The sequence below is a fragment of the Triturus cristatus genome, chromosome 8 (assembly GCF_964204655.1).
Source record: "Triturus cristatus chromosome 8, aTriCri1.1, whole genome shotgun sequence".
Lineage (NCBI taxonomy): Eukaryota > Metazoa > Chordata > Amphibia > Caudata > Salamandridae > Triturus > Triturus cristatus.
The window spans coordinates 1,543,085,690-1,543,107,769 of NC_140591.1; the positions used below are offsets into that span (position 1 = coordinate 1,543,085,690).

The 22,080-nt window shown below is 46.2% G+C and overlaps 1 protein-coding gene and 1 non-coding gene across 12 annotated transcripts in view; both read left to right on the top strand.

Moving 5' to 3' along the window:
* Positions 1 to 22,080, top strand: part of NUMA1 (nuclear mitotic apparatus protein 1) — a 734,824-nt gene that overhangs the window by 207,065 nt on the left and 505,679 nt on the right. For 10 of the 11 annotated variants that reach the window (XM_085623424.1, XM_085623417.1, XM_085623420.1 and 7 more), the window contains exons 10-11: positions 4,022 to 4,136; positions 19,586 to 19,703. In XM_085623424.1, the coding sequence (XP_085479550.1) occupies positions 4,022 to 4,136; positions 19,586 to 19,703 (233 nt within the window). Of the gene's footprint in view, positions 1 to 4,021; positions 4,137 to 12,892; positions 13,077 to 19,585; positions 19,704 to 22,080 lie in introns of those variants that run through there. The other variant, XM_085623426.1, reaches the window with a different exon arrangement.
* LOC146806096 (small nucleolar RNA SNORD22) lies at positions 20,407 to 20,526 on the top strand. Its single transcript, XR_014968369.1, has one exon. It is a non-coding gene; the product is annotated as a small nucleolar RNA SNORD22 (small nucleolar RNA).

Below are 22,080 nucleotides of genomic sequence, written 5' to 3' on the forward strand. Positions count from 1 at the left end.
ACTATAAGAAAGTAAGAGCTGCTTTTTTTGCTGGTGTCAGTATTTTTTTTGTTTGGACCAGTCTGACTGGAGTCCTGCTAATCGGGACCCCAGTCACTGTTTTATTCCTAAATTGACTATTGTAAGTACTTCTGTACATCCACAATTGGCTGCTAGTGTACCCTTGTAATTCCCTAGTTTATGGTACTAAGGTACCCAGGGCCTAAGTACACCAGGGGTCTCACATGGGCTGCAGCATGTATTGTGCCATCCGTAGGAGACCACTCAATCTGTGATTACAGGCATGCCATTGCAGGCTATACAAGTTGGTGCTAGCACCACTTTGAACAGATAGAATAATATTTTTATCTGAGGTCACTACACCTAAACCTATAAGTCAACCCTAAGGCAGACTTTTCAGTACTGAAGGCAGGGTGCTGGGTTATAAGTGTGAGGGTGCCCCTGCACGAGCAGGACACCCAGACAGACTCCGGAGTTTATTCTCCAGGCTTTGTAAGTGCGGCCAGCCTGTTTGAGAAGTAGTGGCCATCAGTCATTACGCTATGGCTAACTATGTGTAGTGGCTGTGCCGAACTGGAGCATGATTTATATCAAACAAGTTGTAATCATAACCCAAGACCGTTACCGGTGTTGGAGGTATGATTCCATGCACTGAGGGGCTTCTCCGGGAAGCCCCCAGTACTCCTGGTAACTGCCTTTCAGGGTCTGCCAGCAAGCTAGTGCACCCCTGTGCACCGCGTCGACTTCACATTGCCAAGACTTGTTGGCTCTGCACCGCAGAGATCTTCGGGCTACAAGAAGCTCCAGCATCTCTTCCTGCCAATTACAGCGTCCTCACTGCATCCTCTTTACCGTGGGTCTTAATCTTTGTTGGGCTGCTTTAAGGTCCTCTAGCGACGCCTGTGTGTCCTCTTCAGTGTCTTCTGCTCCAGTAGGCTCCCCTGCTTCCTCGGGGCCTGCTCTGACTCTCCTGCTTTTGACGAGTCCCTTCACCCTTGCTGGTCCCAACGTTGCTCCTTCACTTTCCATACCTGTTGCAGCTGCCAAGACTTGTTGGGGATCCCACCAGACACCAACCCACTGTTTCTCAACTTCCGACTGCTAGTGGACGGCTCCTCCTAGTCTTTCTCAGCTTTGCCTGGTCCCCACAGCTGCAGCGATAAGGTCACCGTCAACTCTTCTGAACCCATCCGACATCGGTGGACACTGCTCTTCCTTGCCTTCTGGTCACCTCCGAGTGGTATAGACTCTGTCCCCCCTCTGCTTTCCGGTTCTCACTTCAAGAATCCACCCGTGAATTCACCGGACCCTTGCACAGTCTTCTCCAGCTGCATCTTTCCTGAAGTCCTCCATTGTGGTCTAACGGATGTGTGGTATCCTGGTTCCTGGGGTATCCATGGTTGGTGAGACTCTCCAACCTTCTGTCTTCTACGAGGTTTCTTTGGGGTACACTGGAAAGCATCCTTCATCAAAACTGCAAACTCAACTTTCCCATTGACTTCTATTGGACACGCGGCTGTGTTTCCACTCTGCAAACAGCCTCCGTGGGGTTACTTGGTACTTAACTTGGGTGGTTACTTGTGTCCCCAGCTACATAGTCTCCTGGTCTAAATCTTGACCTCGGTTGCATTTCGCTTACTTAATATATGGTTTGGTCTCCCCCTGAAGACCACTGTATTTTGTGGTACTTATTGCAATTGAATTAGTATTGTGTATTTGTGTTTATATCTCACGGTAGGAAATGTACCTATATGTTAGTGTTGTGCAATAAATAGACATATTTTTATATCTACACTTTATGGTTCTTTTTCCATTTAACCTACACTACATTATTAGAACTGGTAAAACAAGCTGCTTAACACTGCACAAGATAAGCCTGAAGGCGGCTCTCCACCGCTACCACCTTAAGAGCTTTCAAAGGTAATCAAAGACCACTAAAATTACCATAAGGCCTGCCTGGATTAGTACAAGGTGCTCAGCCTCCTACAAAGTCTCTAAAGCTCAGGTGGGACTACCTGAAGTCATGTTCTACGGTGGCTGCTACAATTTTAGCAGTGGTCCAGTCTAGCAGTATTTTTCTTGTCAAAATGTGTCAATGTTCCTTTCTGCAGTAGGACTTGAAAACGTTTTAGAACTTTTTGAATTACAGGCATTTACTGGGACCAATCAACTTGGTGTTTTCGACCTTGCCTCAAATTGTATGACCCGGTGTCTTTTAGGTGACCTTTTCTACTCTGTATGTACTACTTAAGTACTTTACTCATTGGTTTTGTTTTAAGCCTGTTGTCTTTGTGTTGTGTTTCCAGTGATTGAGCACAGGTTAACTTTATTTAATCTTGCAGTTCGTGTCCTTATCCTTTGAGGTGGGCTCTTGTCCTCCCCAAATAATAATACCCTTTCTTACAATGAACTCATCACCCCGACACAAGATTAAGCTATGCCAAAATCTTTGTCCTTCTTTTGTGGTTGGTTTTTGCTTGTTTGACCGTTCGTTTATTTAGGCTATCCTTTTTGTTTTTGTGAATATCGATAGTATTCCGTCTTTTCCAAACCTTTTCAGATCAGTGTTTGTCATGTTTAGTTAGCCTCCTAACCCCCAAAATTGGCTAAACATGGTTTTTCCACTATTTACAAAACATGTTTTGTTTGCCGTGAATGTAAATAAGCACATATCTAATTTAAAGACCTGGAAAAGCATGTTATGTACTGCCTTCCTATTGGACTTATGAGGGACTGTTTTAAGTTGAGCAAGTATGCGTACTGCACTCTTGCTTCTCCTTACCTCTTCCACACACTATCAGGACTCTGTCTGGTTTACATGACTGTGGATTTAAAGAGTGCTATATTCAAATGTTTAATAAACGTTCCTGGACACTTTTGGGAGGTCATTCACATTCTTCTTTCTGAAGCTTTTTTGACATTGTATGGGTAGTCAACCCTGCCAATAGCATAGCAACTGTGAAACAATTAAAATTTGACATCATTACTTTGTAGCCTTGCATTTTAACACCTTAAAGCTGAAGCTTCACGCATGCCCACCACCGCTCTTCTGCATTCTTTGCAGGACTACATTAATGTGGTCTTGCTTTTGGGTGGACATTCATAGCTGCGAAGTGTCCTCTAGGCAAGTGCCTCACTTTAAGTATGCCCTATCCTTTTAACAGACGCCACATTGTATTCTGGGACTTGACATTTTGGTGCTAACCATTCTAACTATGGATTCAAAAAGCCAAGCATTAAAGTGAAGTTGGGTAAAAAGTCAAGATTCGCTGAAGGTGTTGCACATCACCATGGGACACCTTGTAGCTATTAATTTTGTTAGAATGAGGAAAGTCTTCATCACTACCTCATGTGCAGGGGTACCTTTCTCTACATCTTGCGTTTCATGTATAAATCTTGTGGTGTTTGGCAGTTGATCTGTTATCAATACTGGCTTGTTATAAAAGGGGATTAATGTATCAACGAGTTAAGCTCACTCTCTTGGTGGGTAATGTGATATATATTCGCCATGATTCTTATGAGCTAGTCACTTTACCATTCATTGACATAATTATACACTGCCAAAAGATCAGCTATGGTTTTATTATTCCCAGATTCTCTACAGTATATACAATAATCATATCAGACCTAAAACATGCTTCTCAACCCTGCATTATTAATCCTTGCACACAAAATTGGAGAAAACAATAGGAAGAAACAATATTTTAGTGGCATTATTAAACAACATAACTCAAGCAAAATAATCTTACAACAGTCTTTCTTGCTGCTACTTTGTTTAACAAAGCTACATTGTGTTGGCCCCTGAAGGTAGGAATACAAATTATCTCGCTTTCCTTGAATGGCAGTTTAGTTTGTTGTTGTACAGGTATTTCAGTGTGGGTATGTTTACATTGATGAGGACTGTTTCCCTTTCGGTGGGATTTTTAGTTCTAGTTTGAACCCAAGTCATGATAGCCTTAATATGTTGCAATTAGAAATCCTTGCGCTCTGCTCAAAGTTTTTGCATTACCTTTCTACTCAGAATCACAGATTTTATTGCTGCAACAGCGGATAGAACGCTTGACTAGTCTGTGTGAGAAGCAGGCAGACCAGCAAGAATCAACCGAACTGGATGAACTTCGAGTAAAAAATGAGAGGTAATTATTATCTGTCCAGGCTGCCTAATTTCCATCAGTCTTCAATGCAATCATGGTATACCAGTTTTTTCCTCCACTGCAATTTTATTTTCTTTCCGAATGCTCTGAACATTCAAGTCATTAAACTGTCATGCTGTTTTGTCAGTCCTCTCTCAAACTTGCCCCATGTCATGTTCACTTGTGGCTTATAATAATTCCTCACCTCTAATTTATGCGCTATTGCATAATGCTCTGTTGCAACTCTATGAATGTCTTATTATTGGCTTATATTTTGTTAGTGTGCTTACAATGTATCTATATTCATGGCATAGTACTTATAAGTAATTCAAAGCCTTTCCTTCTGCACGACAAGGTACATGAGAGAGATGCAATGAACCACAATGCTTTGTTTTTCCAGCACGATTTCTAAACCAGTCCGGCTGAACCAACAAGAGATCTCAGGTCTCGGAATGCATGGTGACACCTTTGGTCCTCTTCTCAGGCCAGGTGCAGCATTGTTCGAAGGCTTAGGGTTTTCACCACAGGAGACAGTCTGGGTAGGGGGGTCCTGCACAAAGGCTGCAAGTGGCGTTGGTTAGTCCACTGTTGGCACACCCAAGGTAGGCTTCAGCTCTGAGGGTCTGGGGACCATGCTGGCACCATGGGTCCACTTCGACTCTGGCTAGGAGGCACAATTGCCTTGGTGCTTTCTGGTGTCTGGTTTATGGAGGTCTGGAATCCTTGCAGTTCTCTTGGGCTACCTGCAGGATGCAGGGGAACAGCTCTGCTACTCCACAGGAGGAGTTCCTGGGTCTCGGGTGAAGCGCTGGTAGTCCTCTCAGTCTTTTGGAGGCACAGCAGCTTCGGGGTAGGTCATCTTTGGCGCAATTGTCCAGGAAAGCAGGCAGGCTGGTAGGGTTGGCACCAAGTCAGTTGCTGTTCCTTTGATCTTGCTTCTGTGACTCTTCAACATCTATCTTCTTTCAAGTAGGTAGAGTTGATTTCCTGGTGCCAGGGAGGCCCCTAAATAATAGATTACGGGTGTTAGGGCAGTGTAGGGCTACTTATGCCTGGGGTCACTATGCCTCCTATATGACCACTTCCTGTGGGAAGTGGGCATAACCCTATCCCAGAGTTCCTAATTTTTTTATCGCCATTATGACAGACTTTTAATTTTTGTGTCCACATCATGTAGCTTACCGAGGGGTGAGTAACCCTGAGGGTGAAAACGCTTTTGACTGCAAATCTTCCTGCCTGGCCAGGCACCAAGCGTGTGTGTGTGTGTGTGTGTGTGTGTGTGTGTGTGTGTGATCGTTAAACCTCCTTTTCTTGAAATCTTATTTTGCGTGTCAATCTACTGGAGTGGGTGTAAAACAGCCTCTGCCAGAGCAGGCTTGGTTCTTGACCTGAGGCCATGGGCGCTCACTCCTGGGGCCAGAAACTAGTCTGTGGTGGCAGGCTGATCAGAATTAGTCACTAGTAGTTGGTAGGTTTTCACGGGGCACCTATAAGGTGCCCTCTGGGGTGCATGCATTTGTAAATCCATCCCTGGAATCAGTGTAGGTTTATTAATACAAGATGTTTGATATCAAACATCTTTGGTTTCAGTGAAGCCATCATGTAGTTGGGGAGCTTGTTTTTGACTTGTTCCCAGCTTCCCTGGTCGCTTGTAGGGGCAGTAATTGAGCTGGCCAGCAGTCATATCTGCTCATACAGATATGTCCACACATGTCATATACAGGGCTCGAAAAATCATAAAAATATCACTAGACTTGCAGGTCTAGTAACTTGAAACATCTACTCCACCGAATTTTAATGCACTTGACCGCTGTCTCTAAAAGCTGAGCAAATGTGACAAGATAACAAGATTTAAAGGCATTTTAATTGCTCATTCACTTTGTGAGCAATAACGATGCCTTTAAATCTTGCTATCTTGTCACATTTGCTCTGCTTTCAGAGGCAGAGGTCAAAAGTCAGTTTGTCTTCCTATCTGCCAGAAAGGGCAAGTAGGACCTAAAAATAGCTTGTTTAATTTAAATCTGGCTCACGAATGAGAGCTGGTGAATGGATTTTTCGAGCCCTGGTATTGTGCACCCTGCCTTAAGGCTGTAAGGCCTGCTGTAGGGGTGATTTAACTATTTTTTCATTTATATAAAGTTTAATATAGCGCGAACATTACCCAAGAGGGTATCGGAGCTCATTACAGGTGATCAGGGACAAAAGAGGGAGACTAGTAGGTCAAAGCAACCTGAATATGCAAGATACACGTGTACACAAGAGGACAGATATTTTGTAACACCGCTCATAAAATATACATGAGCATATAAAAGCAATAACATACAAGGGTGTTGAAAACAGATATACATTCAAGAGCGAAACTGGATGTAGCCGCACCTGTCGGGGGGGGAGGAAGTCTGAAAAGGAGGAAAAAACAAGTGTGTGGAGGAAGCATCACTGCATGGTCACAAGGGGTGAGTAGGTACATTACAAGTTTAGAAAGTATTCATAAGTACTGCTTTCACTTTTTTTGAAAGACGACATTGAGGGATTCAGTCTGGTTTCTAGAGGCAAGGAGTTCTAAATTGTGGGGGCAATACCAGAGAAGGCTCTGTTATAGATTTTCTTTCTTTAGAATTTTTGTGGTTGCAGCAGTAAGTTGCTGGAACTCCTCAAAGATCTGCAGCCACCCGAGAGTTCCAGATTTTGGGCGAGGTACAGAGTGTTAAGGTTAAGGATTTGTTGGCCATGAAAGCAATTTTAAGGTGTATCCTAGCTGCAAATGGAAACCGTTTAGAGATTTCAGATCTGAAGTGATTTTATTTCTTTTTGATCCTGTGAGAAGCCTTGGCACCAAATTCAGAGGGGCCCTAAGCAGTGCCAACTTGAAGCTAGGTAGACCAGAGAGGTGGACTACCATACTCCAACCTGAAAATGACTAGCGCTTGAATAGCAGACTTGAAGTCATCTGGAGGAAGGAAAGGTTTTATTTTTCATAGGATGGGCATTTGGAAGTTTGCTCCTTGGTGGTAGAACTGATCTGCTCCTCCTCCTTCAAGGACTTGCAAAGTATTATTCCAAGAGATCTAGTGGAGTCAATGAGGTCTGGTCTACAGTTGAGAGCCGTTAGGCGTTTCATATATTTGACAATAATGGGCTCCTGTTCAGGAGGAGAGATAAGGAGGAATTTCATTTTGATGGAGTTTAGCTTGAGATGGTTGATAGGCAGTGTTGGAAACAGCCCACTCCCACTCCGCAGGGTGGTGGTGGACCTTCCCGACACAATGGGGTAGCTTGGCTCGAGTGGTCAGGAAACAGGCGCAGTGCTAAGCATACAATATACCCATACAATAACCATGCGTGCATCCGTTCCAAAAACGACTCTACACCGTAAAAATTATGAAAATATGCTTTCTTTATCTTTCTTCTCTTAGTTGCTGATTGGGAAAATAAATAACAATCACAATATACAAATTCTTAAATAGAGCAGGTCAAATAAATAATTGCTGTTTGCTGAAATAAATAGGGGTGATCATAAATAACAGGGCATAAATACAAGTGCAATATATACAGACAATTAAATACTTTGAGGTAATAAATACTGTACCAATAAATACTGTACCAATAAATACTGTACACCAACAAGTCCTGTGGACCTATAAATATAGTGCAGCAATAAATAGATAAGAACTTAATAAATACAGTATCCCCAATAAGTAATTAGAAGTATACAGCAACACTCATGAATCAGATGACACTTCAATTCTTAAGGGCTGATTTGGCCCAGGCACAGCTTGTAGGGTGTGGAAGGCTTGGGGGGTTCTACTCCCTGGCTGAGGCAAAGGCTGAGGCCTAAACTGAGGTAGATCAAAGGGGGGAATTCCAATGCCCTGGCTTCCCTTCTCCACACAACCTCTCTAGGTTAGTCCCAGTTCACCCCAGGCACAGTCAGGTGGGTTTCAGCACCTCCCTAGCCCTTTAGAGTAGTCTCTCAGGTCTCCACAGGGCCTTAGGCGCCCTCTACTCCACTTACTGCCCTTTTCTGATGTTCCGACGCCGCTGGAGTCGTGTCGACGCCGTGAGGCGGTTCCGGTTCGGTCTCGGCGGCCTCGGCACAATGTCAGTTCTTTGACGACGCCGGTAGGCGGTTCCGGTCCGATGTCGGTGGCCTCGGTTCGATCTCGACCTCCGATTCGACGGCGTCGGGCAGTCTCTTCACGATGTCGACTTCGGGCGGCTCCGGTCCGATGGCGCTCTCGGCTCCGATGACGTCGGCCGGCCTGGCCTCGCTGTCGACTTCCGGCGACTCCGGGGTGCGATCCTCACCCCCGACCTCCGGTGCTCCTCCTCACAGGTTCCGGGCGACTCCGGAGTGCGATCCTCACTCCCGACCTCCGGTGCTCCTCGACCTCGGTCTCCGACGACTCCGGAGGGCGGACTTCACTCCTCCGATGACGCCGCTCGCTCGACCTCGGTTCACTTCCTTCTTGACCCTTGGTATTCCTCTCGACCTCCGTCGGCGCCCTCTTACGACCTCAGGCGGCTCCGGGTACGACGTCTGCTACCTCAGTCAGCGCCGCTTCTCCACCTCGGGCTCCAGGTCTTCGGCTACTCGACGCCAGACTCCAGGGAAACCAGTTCTCAGGTCAGAATCTTGCTGTCTTCTTGGTTCTAAGGCCTGTTCCTGCTGTCCAGGTCCTTAGGATGGTTTTCTTCTGTCTTCTTCCCACACAGGGCTATAGGCTGGGATCCATCAGTAGGGACAAGTATCAAGGGTGGGTTTATGGACCCCACTCCAGGCACAAGTTTCCACCCCTGCTGCTTCACTCCTTCCTCCTTTACTGTTGTGCTCCTCTCTCTTCACCAGTCAGGTGCCAACTGCCAGCTCCAACTGCCAACACTCTCTCTTATCCTCCCAACATTCTAAACGGTTTCCAACTGTCACACAGTTCTGGAATCTCCTGGAAGGTTCTGGAAGGTGCTGGTAGGTTCCAGTGGATGCTGGTGATGTCACAGGTGGCCACCATTTTGTGCTTCAGGCCCTCAGACAGAAGTTTCAGGGGTAGCTAAAATGGCTCCCTGAATCTGTAGCAACACGAAAAAGTCTGGTGGTTCCCAAAAAGGAAAAATTCAAACAGGGTTTGAGGCAAAAGTGGGACAAAATAAATAATGATGAGGAGGGACCACCCAAAGGGCTGACAGGTCTAACAGGCAGGCAGTGTTGGGTTCTGAGTATGGTCCAGTTGAGTCAATGGATATCTTCAGGGGAGAAGATTTTCAGGTACAATTGGGTATCGTCCGCGTACATGTGATAGAGTATGTTGGATGATTTGAGCTTTTGCGTTAGGGGCTCCATGAACAGGTTGAACAGCGTAGGTGAGAGTTGCAGAGGGATTGATTGGCTTTAATTTTTTGCGTTCTGTTGTGAAGAAATGAGGCAAACCAGTTTAACACTGATCCTGATGGACCCATCCTGTGTTCCAGTAACTGAAGGAGGTTGTCATCTTTGGCTATATCAAAAGCTGACAAAAGGTCAAGGAGGCATAAAAAGCAAGCCTCGTTCCAATCCTGCATTTTTAAAGCGTCATCCACTGTGTGGGCAAGGCCGTTTCAGTGCCATGTCCCTGACAAAAGCCCGATTAGAATTGATCTAGACGCTGAAATTGATGAATGTGGCTACATAGTTGGACCTGGACACATTTCTCTAGGAGCTTCAAATAGTAGGAATGTTAATAATTGGACAGACGTTCAGGTCGTCTTGATCCACTCTGGTTTTTTAATACCCATACTCTATGCGTTATTTACAGGCATGGCACACAGGGCTGTGTGCCATGTCGTGTTTTCACTTTCGTCTCCACCAAGACATGCAGCATGTAATGATAGTCTGTGTGCGTTAGTGAGGGATCCCTTAAGGTGGCACAATACAATTTGCAGCTCTTAGGGACCCTGTTCAGCCTCCTTGCCCTAGGACCAGGGGTGCCACTTACTATGGACTTACAGGGGGTGCTAAAGGTATTGCCAATTGAGGAAACAACTGTACAGTTTAGGGAAAGCTCTGGCACCCGTGGATCTGGTTGTGAGGAACCCAGTTAAAATTTGCCAAAATTGCATCAATTACCCGAGAAAGTGGGGCAGACCATGTCATAAAGGGGCACTTCGGACATTACAACTTACAGGTCATGTGCATTACCTACAATGGTAGGAAGCACATAGTGTTTCTTAAATACCCCTTACACACCAAAAGGGCCCTTAGTGTCATGCTTCATCATGGGGTCTTTAAACCCCGCTACAGGACGGGGCGTGCTACGATCTACAGTTACGTGGAAGCATTGATGTCACAACTATGTGTGGTGTAGGAATGAGTGATAAGTGAGTTAAAAAATACCTAGCTCTTGTGGATTAGAACATTTTAATATTCCGTTGAGCTGGAATTATTAAAAAGGTGGGTCGGAGGTATGTTGCTTCAATGTGCAATACCTCCTGTGAGTGTCAACATGTTTCGAAGCGTGCTGCTTCTTCTTCAGGACAAGTATCTGATCCCTTCTGCTCTCACATAACTATGTTGAAAATGTCAATATGTTATAGTAATAAGTAGTCAATACTACATGTCCTGAAGAAGCAGCAGCACGCTTTGTAACATGTTGACACACACAGGAGGTATTGTACATTGAAGCAACATACCTCCGACCCACCTTTTTAATAATACCGGCTCAACGGAATATTAAAATGTTCTAATCCACAAGAGCTAGGTATTTTTTAACTCCCTTTTCACTCACCCCTGACCCTTTTCACTCATTGCCACACCACACATAGTTGTGACATCGGTGCTCCCACATATCTGTAGGTCGTAGCACGCCCTGTCCCGCAGTGGAGCGGGAAGACCCCCATGATGAAGCATGAAACATTTTGGTGTGTGAGGGGTATTTAAGAAACACTGCTTCCCACCATTGTAGGTAATGCACATGACCTGCAAGTTGTAACGTCCCTTTTTAGGTCGAGGACTACCGGTCTGCCGAAAGGCAGAACCGGAAGTCGGAGATTTAATGACTTGGAGAAGAGGGGCTTGAACCCGCCCCTCTTCTCCCCTGTTCTCCATTGGCTGGCCTCGTAAATGCTGGCCAGCCACTGGAGAAGAGGTCAGTCACTCCGATTAGGCCCCGTCCTTTTCGGATCGGGGGGCGTGTTTTTTGCGAGAAGTCTCAAGGAGGAGACAACAGCAAAACACGCCCCCGAATCCGAAAAGGACGCTGCGTTTCTCCGAGGCATTTCTGCTCTGCCTCGGTGAAAGGCGGTGGTGTGCTTGCCTCTCCCGCATCTCTGACCTGCTCTTAATCTCGCCACGGTTATAAGAGAGCGTGTTTTCTTACTGCCAAGAACAGGAAGAACTCGAACCAGGCGACGGCGGCAAATAGTAAAAAAACAACAATAAAACATACTAATCACAAAAGCGTCGTAGGCTCCAGGCAGTATTTCTAGTTTTCAGAAATTAAATTAAAACGGTTTACAGTTCCTCCACGTCTTACTTTACTGGGGAGGGGTGAACGAGTGGCAACGCATTACATCAGCAGTGGTTACACCCACCCTCCCTTCAGTGCTTAATCACAGCTTTGGAAGGAAGTGACATGCAGTGGTGGGGAGATGCCAGGCGAGGACCACTTTTTTTTCTGAGCCCTCCCCTGAGGGTGGAGTCAGGATTTCGTTTCAGTGCTGGCTGATGTACAGCTCCCACAAAGTAGTTGCAGTTTCAGTGGCCAGGCTGTGCCGCCTTTCTCCCATTCAGTCTGTGGTACATTCTAAAGTACATATGTCAAGGTCTGGCAGACACAAGGTACGTAGCATCCTTCAACAGAAGTTTCCGTCTTGTTAACGTGGTCGATTCAACAGATCTTTACTTGTTGTTGCGTTGGGTCATTGATAGCTGTCAGACCGAGCAGACGTTTACTGACAGAAGCTTACCCCTGTTTGTGCACAAACCTAGACATGGGGAACTTGTTTCACATTTAATGCGTGTGTATCGTAAAGGGGGAGGGGAGGCGAGTTTAAGGCGGGAAGTTGTACCTTTATCACTTAGCTTATTTCTTGAATGCATTATTGCTTTACGTCGGAGTGCCTGAAAGAGACTAGAATGTTCTCATTACAGGTTTCACCCGTGTGTCTCATGCAGCTTGGGCTCCCGTGGTGTTTCCATGGTTACCACAAAAATACCGCCCTATAAAACAACAAGGAAACGACCCATGCCACATTTTCAATGTGAAACCTGTTTTACCCAGATGGGGTGTGGCGTTGAATGTTTATAAGCCATGCTGGTTTTTGCCGTTCTCTGTCCTGTTTTGCGCCCCCCCCCCCGTAAGTCTCTGAGTGGGACAGGGTGGCATGAGATGATTGGTGGTAATGATGGATGAGGGGTGGGAGGGGACTGCTAAGGAAACACATTGGTGACAGCCTATTTACAACGGCGTCGGTGAACATGCAGGCAGCTTCTTGGAGAGTCGATGCTTTCAGCAGCGAATAAACACCAATTAACTGCTTTTGGAGAATCGCCTCCTCCCGGCTCTGCAGGCAGATTTCCTCTCGAACTGGCAGGTCTCTCCGGGATCTGCAGGGAGGGATCCCGCACAGGACGTTTTAGTTGGACGGGCGCTGCCTCACCCCATCCCCCTCGAGGAGTTTGAGCTTGATATGTGGGAGAGGGGGCATAAGCACAGATGTCTTTTAAGATGAAAAATTGCCAGCCACGGAAAGCAATGGGGGGTGAATGGTAGAGAGTAACAGAGGACAGTCCAGAAGGGGACAGACTGCAAGCTGCACCAAGTCCTAGCGGAGGTGGTTGCATTGCGGGCGGCAGCGGTGGTGGATGAGGCCGGAGACCGGGGCTGCAGCCTCAACGGAGACCGACGCACCCCCTCTCCTTGCGCCTGCCATGAAGCACAATCCGCTCTGCACTGATGGCCCCTGTTCATGGAGGTAAGGGCCCGGCTACAGCGCTGCGCGCAGGGAACGCTCGGACAGGGGTTCTCTGTTCCTGCTTGTGAGTGGTGGGGGGAGGGGGCAGTTAAAGGTGATCACTTTCAACCCCTGGTCTCCTCATGCCCCCCCTACAGTCTACAGAAACCAAATCCTCGTTTATTTTTGTTAATAACATCTGTTCATGTATGAATGTATTGACTGTTTTTGTAGCGCCAAACATACCGCTGACATTACGCAATGCCAGAATGCACACTCCAATCATGTAAAGGGAAGGATATAGCCCCTCCTCTCGCCCCTGAGCTGCGACAGGCGTGAACTGCCCTAACGGACTGCTGTGCGCCGGCCATAATCTGCTGTAATCACAGAGAGTGGTGGGTTCGCTGTATTGTGCCACGGGGAGACTGGCACGCCATTTCTAAGCCCCCTCCCCATACTTTTATCTGGTTTGAAAGGGGCCTTGTGCTCATGCAGCGGGGCAGATACGGAGCTACTAACATTACGTATAAAGTGCTAAGTCTGGCACATTAGCAGGGCAAAGGCTTCACGGGGGCATCTGGCAACACTGGCCGCGGTTCTATGACGGAGCTCCTCTTGTAATCCACGAGTCTGTTGGCGTGTGGCAGTTGTAAGCATTTACAATGCAATGGTCTCGGCATTGGTAAAGTTAGAGCTATTGGCATTGCTCATGACATTATTTTTGTTTGTTTTTGTTTGTAAAACATTTAAAGAAACTGCATTGTCATGAGCAATGCCAATAGCTCTAACTTTAACAATGCCGAACGTTGCATTGTAAATGCTTGTTTGTACCTCCTGAGAGTGGATCCCATTGTTTGATAAATTGCAAGAGAAGGACGTATCCACCTCTAGTGTCCTTTTTGGACCCTACCTCGTCACTCCCTATTTTGTTAAATAGAGATAAAGGGGCACTTGCCTACAAATATTATTTGTGAATATGTTCATTAGCGCTTGATCAAAATGTGTTTTCTGAAAAACTTCTAGCTGCATAGTCTTCATCTATTGAATATTTGCCAGGCTTAATACTTGACGAGCAACATTTTCAACAGTACCTCAGCGAGCCGCTAGGTGATGCTGCATGGCCCCACATTGACACAGGAATGTTCCAGAAATGACGTGTGGGGCCTATATACATACCACTCCCGCGTGCTGACATTTCTTTTCTTTCTGAGCCTACAAACATGGATCCAGAGCTACATGTTTTCTTGTTGAGCCCATTATTGAAATCATTTTTTTGTTTTTCTTTTTTTTTGTGAGAGGGATGTCACTCCCCAAAATGACAGGGTTTAAGCCCCGTAGGGATGGTCACATACAAATGTCTGTGACGGGACCTCACCAAATTTGCATAGGGTTGTGCCATGACGCTAAGGCTTGCAGGGACTTCATGTTGATAAACCTGAGGGCTATACAGGACCATGAAGCAAAACTCTACATCAGCTAGCACCCAAAGGACTCAACGTCTGATAGAGACTGCTAACCTCTGATCTCTTACTTTAGAATTATCCCCAGGCATCAGACTGGATTCAAAGTTTTTCTTGAGTGGTACCCCTGCGCGCCAGTAGGTGGGGGTTTGGCTCCACCTAGTTGCTGAGTCGCCCATTTTGGAAGTGACACTTATGCGATGCCCTTTTAGGTTCCACCCCAGCATGCTGACATCAGTTCTATTCTTTCACTGGCAGTCAACACAGATCTGGAGAAGAGCTACTGCAGGTCACTTTTTGATTGACCTTTTGTCGAAGATTTTTTGACAGTTTCTCCTGGTGTGTCCGGAATGTCCCCATGGAAGGCCGGACTATGCACTTCAAAGCCTTGAAGGAGTGGTCCCTCAAGCTCTATGCTGTCTGGGTAGCTCTGCGACTTTCTTGATACTGGTTGAGAGGAAGGTCCTTGGAACGGTTGTGGCTCCACTCCTAACACACTTCGTCACACTCAAAATAGTTCAGGCGTTCATCCACCGAACGTCTATGCCGATTATCAGCCCCCCCCCCCCCCCCCCCTACTCCTTGTTAAGACCACTGTTGTTGGGAGCATGGAGGCAAAGTAGGTGAAACAGCTAGTGCCCCTGTAAAGAAATGCTTCTTTTGTATGGTCACCCCCTAAGTATTTCGACTGCTGCTGTTTTTTTTTTTTGTTTTTTGACTGGGCTGCTAACCAGACCTCTTTGCCCTGATCCCAACCGTGTAGGTTATATTGACTATTCCCAGTTGACATAGCCTAACTTAGAATATGGCAATGAGGACCTTTAAGTTGGAGCCCCCCTCTCCAAGGGATTGCAGCACTGGTTGTGCCAACCTAGGGATGGCAAGAATGAAACGAGACCCCCAGTCCACCATTGCAGACTGAAAGCGCAGCTTTGAACTGCTAGCCTAACTTTGCCTCTTAAAAACCATCGCAAAGTCAACCATCCCCAGAAAAATGTGTTAGTCACCCCTATGGCAGGCCTACCGAGCACAAGGGCAGGGTGCTGCTTATTCCTTGGGCATAACCTGTATTTTTCCTGTTCTAGAAGTCCAAACTGTCATTTTTACTGTGGAAAGACTTGTTCACCCTGTTGGCGAGTGCAGTGTTGCATGCTGACCCCTCAGCCGTGCTAACTCCTGAACAGTGCATCCTATGTTGATACTCCAATGTAAAAAACAACTTGTTACATTAAGCCCGACTTGGTTCTCAAGTCGAAATAAATGTAACAATTTACAATGTGCAACTTTTACTAAGTTGCCACTTTGTTGCCTTCAATCCCCTGTGCCCTTAACTGTTGAACATGGAGCTTGAACGAGAGACCGCTTTCTGCCCTTCTTGGGAGAAGTGCTAATGACTCCCAGGAAAGGAGACAGTAGGGGACTGCACTAGAGAGGTGTTTACTCCCTTCTGCAGGAAGCCATCCCGGGTGTTGACCCAAAATGCAAGCGTGAAATCTGACGCCACCTTTGAAGGACAAGTGGTAACACTTGGGTGAGGGGCTATTATTTAGGCATAAAGGCTGGCACCTTGGAAGTAGAGGTAAAACCTTGTCAAACTGTTTTTTCAGTGACGTGTAGCTCCCTGGGTAGCCACACCCCTTGGTGGAGCTACAGGGCTCTGGATGCCAGGAGAGGCGTTCTGCCACCTTGGATGTGAGCAAAATGGTGCATCCCCTGGCCATATGTCACACTTCCTAGGAAGTGGTCAACTGGAGGGAGGAAACCTGATAGCTGATTGGTTAGCAACCACATCCTACCCTGAGGGCAGTTTGTGTGCATAAATAGGACACCCCTGGCTCCCAGAACTCCGATCTTGACTGAACTGATAGTCTGCACCTGGTGGCTGGCAAAGAAGAGTCTGTCTGATGTATCATTCTCAAGGAGAAGTCTTCTCCAGAGCCCAGCCAAAGCAACAAGACTACAAGGATCAACGGACTGGCTAGTTGTTCACAGCACAGTGACACAATAGCCGAAGAAGCCTGCTAAGGGCAGATGGTAGCTCAGATCTCTAGATTGCGTCTCCCTACCATTGTGCAGCACCAGAGACCAGGACCTTATGTTCAGAAGTTGCACCAAAGTCTGCTGGACCTGGGAGCATTGTTGAAATGCAACTCGGCTGCCCAGAAGGCAAGCTACAGCCTGGGGAATGATTTGGCTTTGACTGCAGCACCAGATGACTGGTAGTCAATTTGCGACTGTTCTTTGGTCAAACCTGAGAGGAACTCGTAGGACGTCAAATCATGTGCCCAAGACCCCCTTATCACCTTCGTGGACCGAGGAGTCCCTGCAGGAAGACCCCCATCGACTGCGTCGCACCCTCCGCATCAGAAGCACTTCCACAGGAGTTAATTGGACGAGGATAAAGCGCCTGGAACTACCTGAAGATTGCTTCGTCTGTGGAAGTAACTGTTTCTGAGAGCCCTGACTAGCTCCCTGACGAAATTGGTTGCCCCAAGCAACTCTAACCAGCCACATACCCCCGTTGCCAACTCTTTACTAAAGAAGTTTCAAACTGCTACATTTGCTGAATTTCCACTGCTTGTTTGTGGTTCAGTGAAATGTGATTTACTATACCTTGTAAAATCTATATCTCTTGAACCCGCCAGTGGATTTTTTTCAATGTGGTTTCTAAAAATGTCTAAAAATTGTCAATTTTAATAAATTGCTATCAAATTTCTTGGGTATCTTGTCGATTTTCTTCAAATGTGTTGGTGCAGTTTAAATGCTTTACACTTGTTACTTTGTGTAAGCTTAGCTGCTTGAGCTATAGCTATCTAGGTATGATCAACAAAACCTAAGGGTCTTAAAGGGGTTGGTAAGTATATTACACCGTGAAGTCGCACAACCACACCATATAATACTCCCCATTTTCTCACAGATCCAATGACGAAGTAAGTGTAAACCGAATGTTTTGGGCTGGTCTGATTGTTTTCTTCAATTCTCTTTGTGGCCTTGTAAGTATTACCCATAGCCACCAATGAATTGGGTACAACACCCATGGTCCTAAAAGAGATTGTGTTTATTAATAAGGCGCTATGGTGAAATGGAAAGCATGGGTATGGGTGTGTGTCCCACAGCCACCAATGAAGTGAGAATTGTTCCCAAGGCCTGAGATGGGATCATGTTGATGTACAAGGCAATATGGCACTATAGCTAAGCATCAGAAAGAGACACGTTAGTGATAGATTCCTTACCTTAGAATATCCCCAGGCGTCAGACTGGATCCGGAAAGTTTTGCTTAGCAGAACCCTTGCACGTCAGTAGGTGGCGTTGTGTGGCTCCACGTCCATCACTGGCATCATAAGTGCCGAGATGACGCCAGGGAGAGTGCTTAGGCGCCACCCATGCGCGCTGACGTCAGTTCTGTACACGACTTTCAGCTCCAGGAACGCTGAGCCATGCAAAATACTGACCATTTGTGCAGAAAACTAGGGCCCTAAGAGAGATGACCTTAACCCTAGTAACCAGTTCGCAGAACGGGGAGGATGGATGGGGCGGTAAGGAATCTATCACTAACTAATGTCTCTTACAGATATATCGTAACACAAGTAGTAACTTGTGCATCTGAAAGAGACACGTTAGTGATAGATTCCTTACCTTAGAATAGATACCCCAGCAATACCAACCCCGGTGGTGGGTCTGCGAACACGTTACACCAGAAAGTCACGGAGCACGGAACGGCCAAAGAATCCATCCCTCCGGACTTGACTGTCAAGGCAGTAGTGCTTGATAAACATGTTCAGCGAGGCCCACGTAGCTGCCTGACAAATGTCCTGCAATGGGATGCCACGTCCCAAGGCAGTAGTGGCTGCAGTTGCCCTGATAGAATGGGCACGCAGCCCCACAGGAGGCTCCTTCTTAGCCAAGGAGTAACATGCTTTGATGCACAGAACAACCCACTGAGTGATGGTCCGTTTGCGCACCGCCCGACCTTTTTTGGCGCCCACGTAGCCAACAAAAAGCTGGTCATCCACCCTGAACTACTGTGTACGCTTTAAATAGAATGCAAGCACACGTTTTGGGTCCAGACGGTGGAGCCTCTCTTCCTCCCTTGAAGGAGGCGGAAAGAAGGTAGGCAAAGTGATGGTCTGCCCGATGTGGAAGGGCGTGACCACCTTTGGCAAAAAAGGACGGGTCCTTAACACCACCTTGTCCGGATGAATAGAAAGGACAGGAGGTTTGGAAGAAAGAGCCTGGAGCTCACTCACACTTTTGGCAGCGGTGATAGCGACCAGCAAAGCCGTCTTAAGAGTAAGAAGACACAAAGGACAGGTATGAAGGGGCTCGAAAGGAGCGCACATCAGATAGGTCAAAACGAGATTAAAGTCCCATTGAGGCATGATGAACGGCACAGGAGGAAACGTGTGCGTAATGCCTTTAAGGAAACGGTTAACAACTGGGCACTTAAAGAGAGGAGACTGATCTGGAAGCCTTAAAAAGGCAGAGATGGCCGAAAAATAACCTTTGATAGTGCCCAGAGTAGAGCCCTGTTGGGCCAAGGAAAGAAGGAACAGAAGAACTTCAGAAAGAGGGGCAGGAATGGTAAGGAATCTATCACTAACTAATGTCTCTTACAGATATATCGTTACACAAGTAGTAACTTGTGCAGTAAGAGTTCTCCATGCTGAATGAAAATCGTTTGAATGTGCCCCTGTCTGCAATGAAGCACCCAAGGCTATTAGTCTCATGGCTGTATGCGTGATATATTTGTCCTTGAGAAAATAAAACAAGCCTTCAAATCTCAATCTGTGACGGTAATTGTTTGACTTCAAAGGATAATTTCTTACATACCAAACTAGGATTACACACGAGTGCCTTTCTCGTTTAATCTGTAAAGTATATGGAAACACAACTCCTGAAGTTACCTTCACATGACTTGCAATCCTTTTCCCAACCTCCTTTTTTTTTTTTTCCACCAAGTTCCCTAGCCATATTGCTACACACTTCTGTTATTTTCACCGGCTGAATTTCTTGAGATAATTTCTCACCCCTCTATCCCCTTCTTTCTCTTCCCTCTTCTGTTTCTTACAGCTTGTTGATTCGGCTACGTGACGCTCAAAAGCAGTGCCAAGGGTTAAAAACAGACAAGAGCCAGAATGAACGAAAGATTGATGAACTTTTGGAAGAAAAAGGAGATCTTTCCTACAAGGTTCGGACGCTATTTTAGCATTTTTAGATGCTTTGTTTCTGTTTTTGTAGTGGATTGCATACAAGCACAAGTTATACAAGCACCTGAGTGCTTGCATTACTTGGCTTAATGTCCTGTTGTGCATTACTCCCTCATTCACTTTCCCTGGCAGAGCTTTTAATTGTTTGGCTTATTTAAAATCCTCTCCAGTAGAGCAATTGAATTCAAATTCTCGATACTTCTATTTCAGTCCCATTCAGTCATGCTCCTCTGATGCTGCTGAAGTGTTTGTAGTAAGAGCGCTTACCATGATTTTGTTCCTTTTTCTCTACATTTGCATACACATGAACTCGCACATCTGGTTCATCCAAAGAGCACTCAAAAGTTAACTTGACTCGTGATTTCTTCTACTATGGGGTATTTTGCTTGCTACCTGCTATGCTTGGGTTATAATTAATGCCACAGTAGGGTGGCTCAAATACTTATGATCAACTTCCCTTCTCTGACCTTCAGACATGTTCCTTCCACCCATCCACACGGGTTCCTGCTGAACAACTCTAGAAACTTGCGCTGAAGATTCGTAGTGCTTATTGTACAGGTACATTGATCATCTTGAACTGTGCAAGTGCAGCTTCCCTGGGTGGGTTTCTTTGGTCAGAATGTCTTCCGTGTTGGTATACTTTGGATGAGTGTGCGATGTTTAAGCTTTATGTAGGGCGGTGACCTGTTGAGATGATTAAATCCTCACGCCTTACTATCTATCTGCCAGAATCGGCAATGGGGAACCCACTGGTACTGTCAGTGTGATAAGAGGACAACTTTGTGACAGACTTGGCTGAGCTGGCAAATTCTGCTTTAGCTGGCATGGTTCGCTGAGAGTCCTAGTTTTATTGTAGTGCTTGGTGTTTCTGATCCAGCCAAAATGTGCAGGCTATTCGTGAAGTAGTTAGTGTACTAGTGCCACAGAATGTTCCACATTCTGCCACATTGTGGGAAGATGGCTCTGTATTGAATATGCTACTTACCAGTATGCATCTGTTCTTGGCATGTAGGGCTGCTGACATTCATATCTGTGCATAGATCGCCGCCTAGTGTTGGGTCCGGATGTTTGCATGTTGTTGTCCTGGAAGAGTCTTCGAAGTATCCTGAGATAGGTGACTCCTCCCCTGGACTACAGTGCGCATGGGCATCCTCTCCATCCTCAGATTGTTTTTCGCCATTGTGGCAGTGATGGAGTAGATACAGAAAGTGATGACCATGCTATACAGTAATTCTGAGAGCTGCAGCTGCTACAGGCGCCGGGGAGGAGGGTGGGCGATATGAATGTCAGCAGCCCTACATGCCAAGAACAGATGCATACTGGTAAGTAGCATATTCAGTTCGAGGCATGTGGGCTTCTGAATTCATATCTGTGCATAGAATACATAGCAGTACCTCCTATTAGCGGCGGCTACCAGTGCCAGCTGCAGCAGTCTGAAAAAGAGTTTTGAGAACAGCCTGTCCTACAGCTGCCTGCTGTTTTGAGTGTACATCTACACAGTAGTGTTTGGTAAATGTATGTATAGTGGACCATGTGGCTGCTCTACATATTTCCTGTAAAGGAAAGCCATGGATGCCCCTAACTTACGTGTTGAGTGGGCTCGTGGGGGAATCGTTAATGTGCGTTTAGCCTTTTGATAGCAAATTTGAATACATTTAACGATCCATTTGGCTATACCTGCTTTGGAGATGGCGTTGCCTTTGTGTTGTGGAGAAAAGGCAACGAAAAGTTGTTTTGTTTTTTTAAAGTCTTTGGTTCTGTCAATATAGTACATGAGGGCCCTTGTTACATCTAGTGTATGGAGCATTCTTTCAGCGACATTTTGTGGATTCTGAAAGAAAACAGGCAGTTCAATAGTTTGATTCATGTGGAACTGCGATATTACTTTAGGCATGAATTTGGGGTTGGTACGCAGTACGACCCTGTTTGCGTGAACCTGTATGAATGGCTCTTGAATGGTTAGTGCCTGGAGTTCACTAACTCTTCTTAACGAAGTGATTGCTACTAGGAAAGCTACTTTCCAGGTGAGGAATTAAATCTCACATGAGTGGCGAGGTTCGAAGGGTGGACCCATTAGTCTGGTGAGGACCAAGTTGAGGTTCCACACTGGTGCTGGTGGGTGTCTTGGGGGAATTGCTCGTTTAAGTCCCTCCAAGAAAGCTTTGATGGCAGGCACTCTGTTGGAAACAGCCCACTCCCACTCCGCAGGGTGGTGGTGGACCTTCCGGACACAATGGGGTAGCTTGGCTCGAGTGGTCAGGAAACAGGCGCAGTGCTAAGCATACAATATACCCATTCAATAACCACGCGTGCATCCGTTCCAAAAACGACTCTACACCGTAAAAATTATGAAAATAT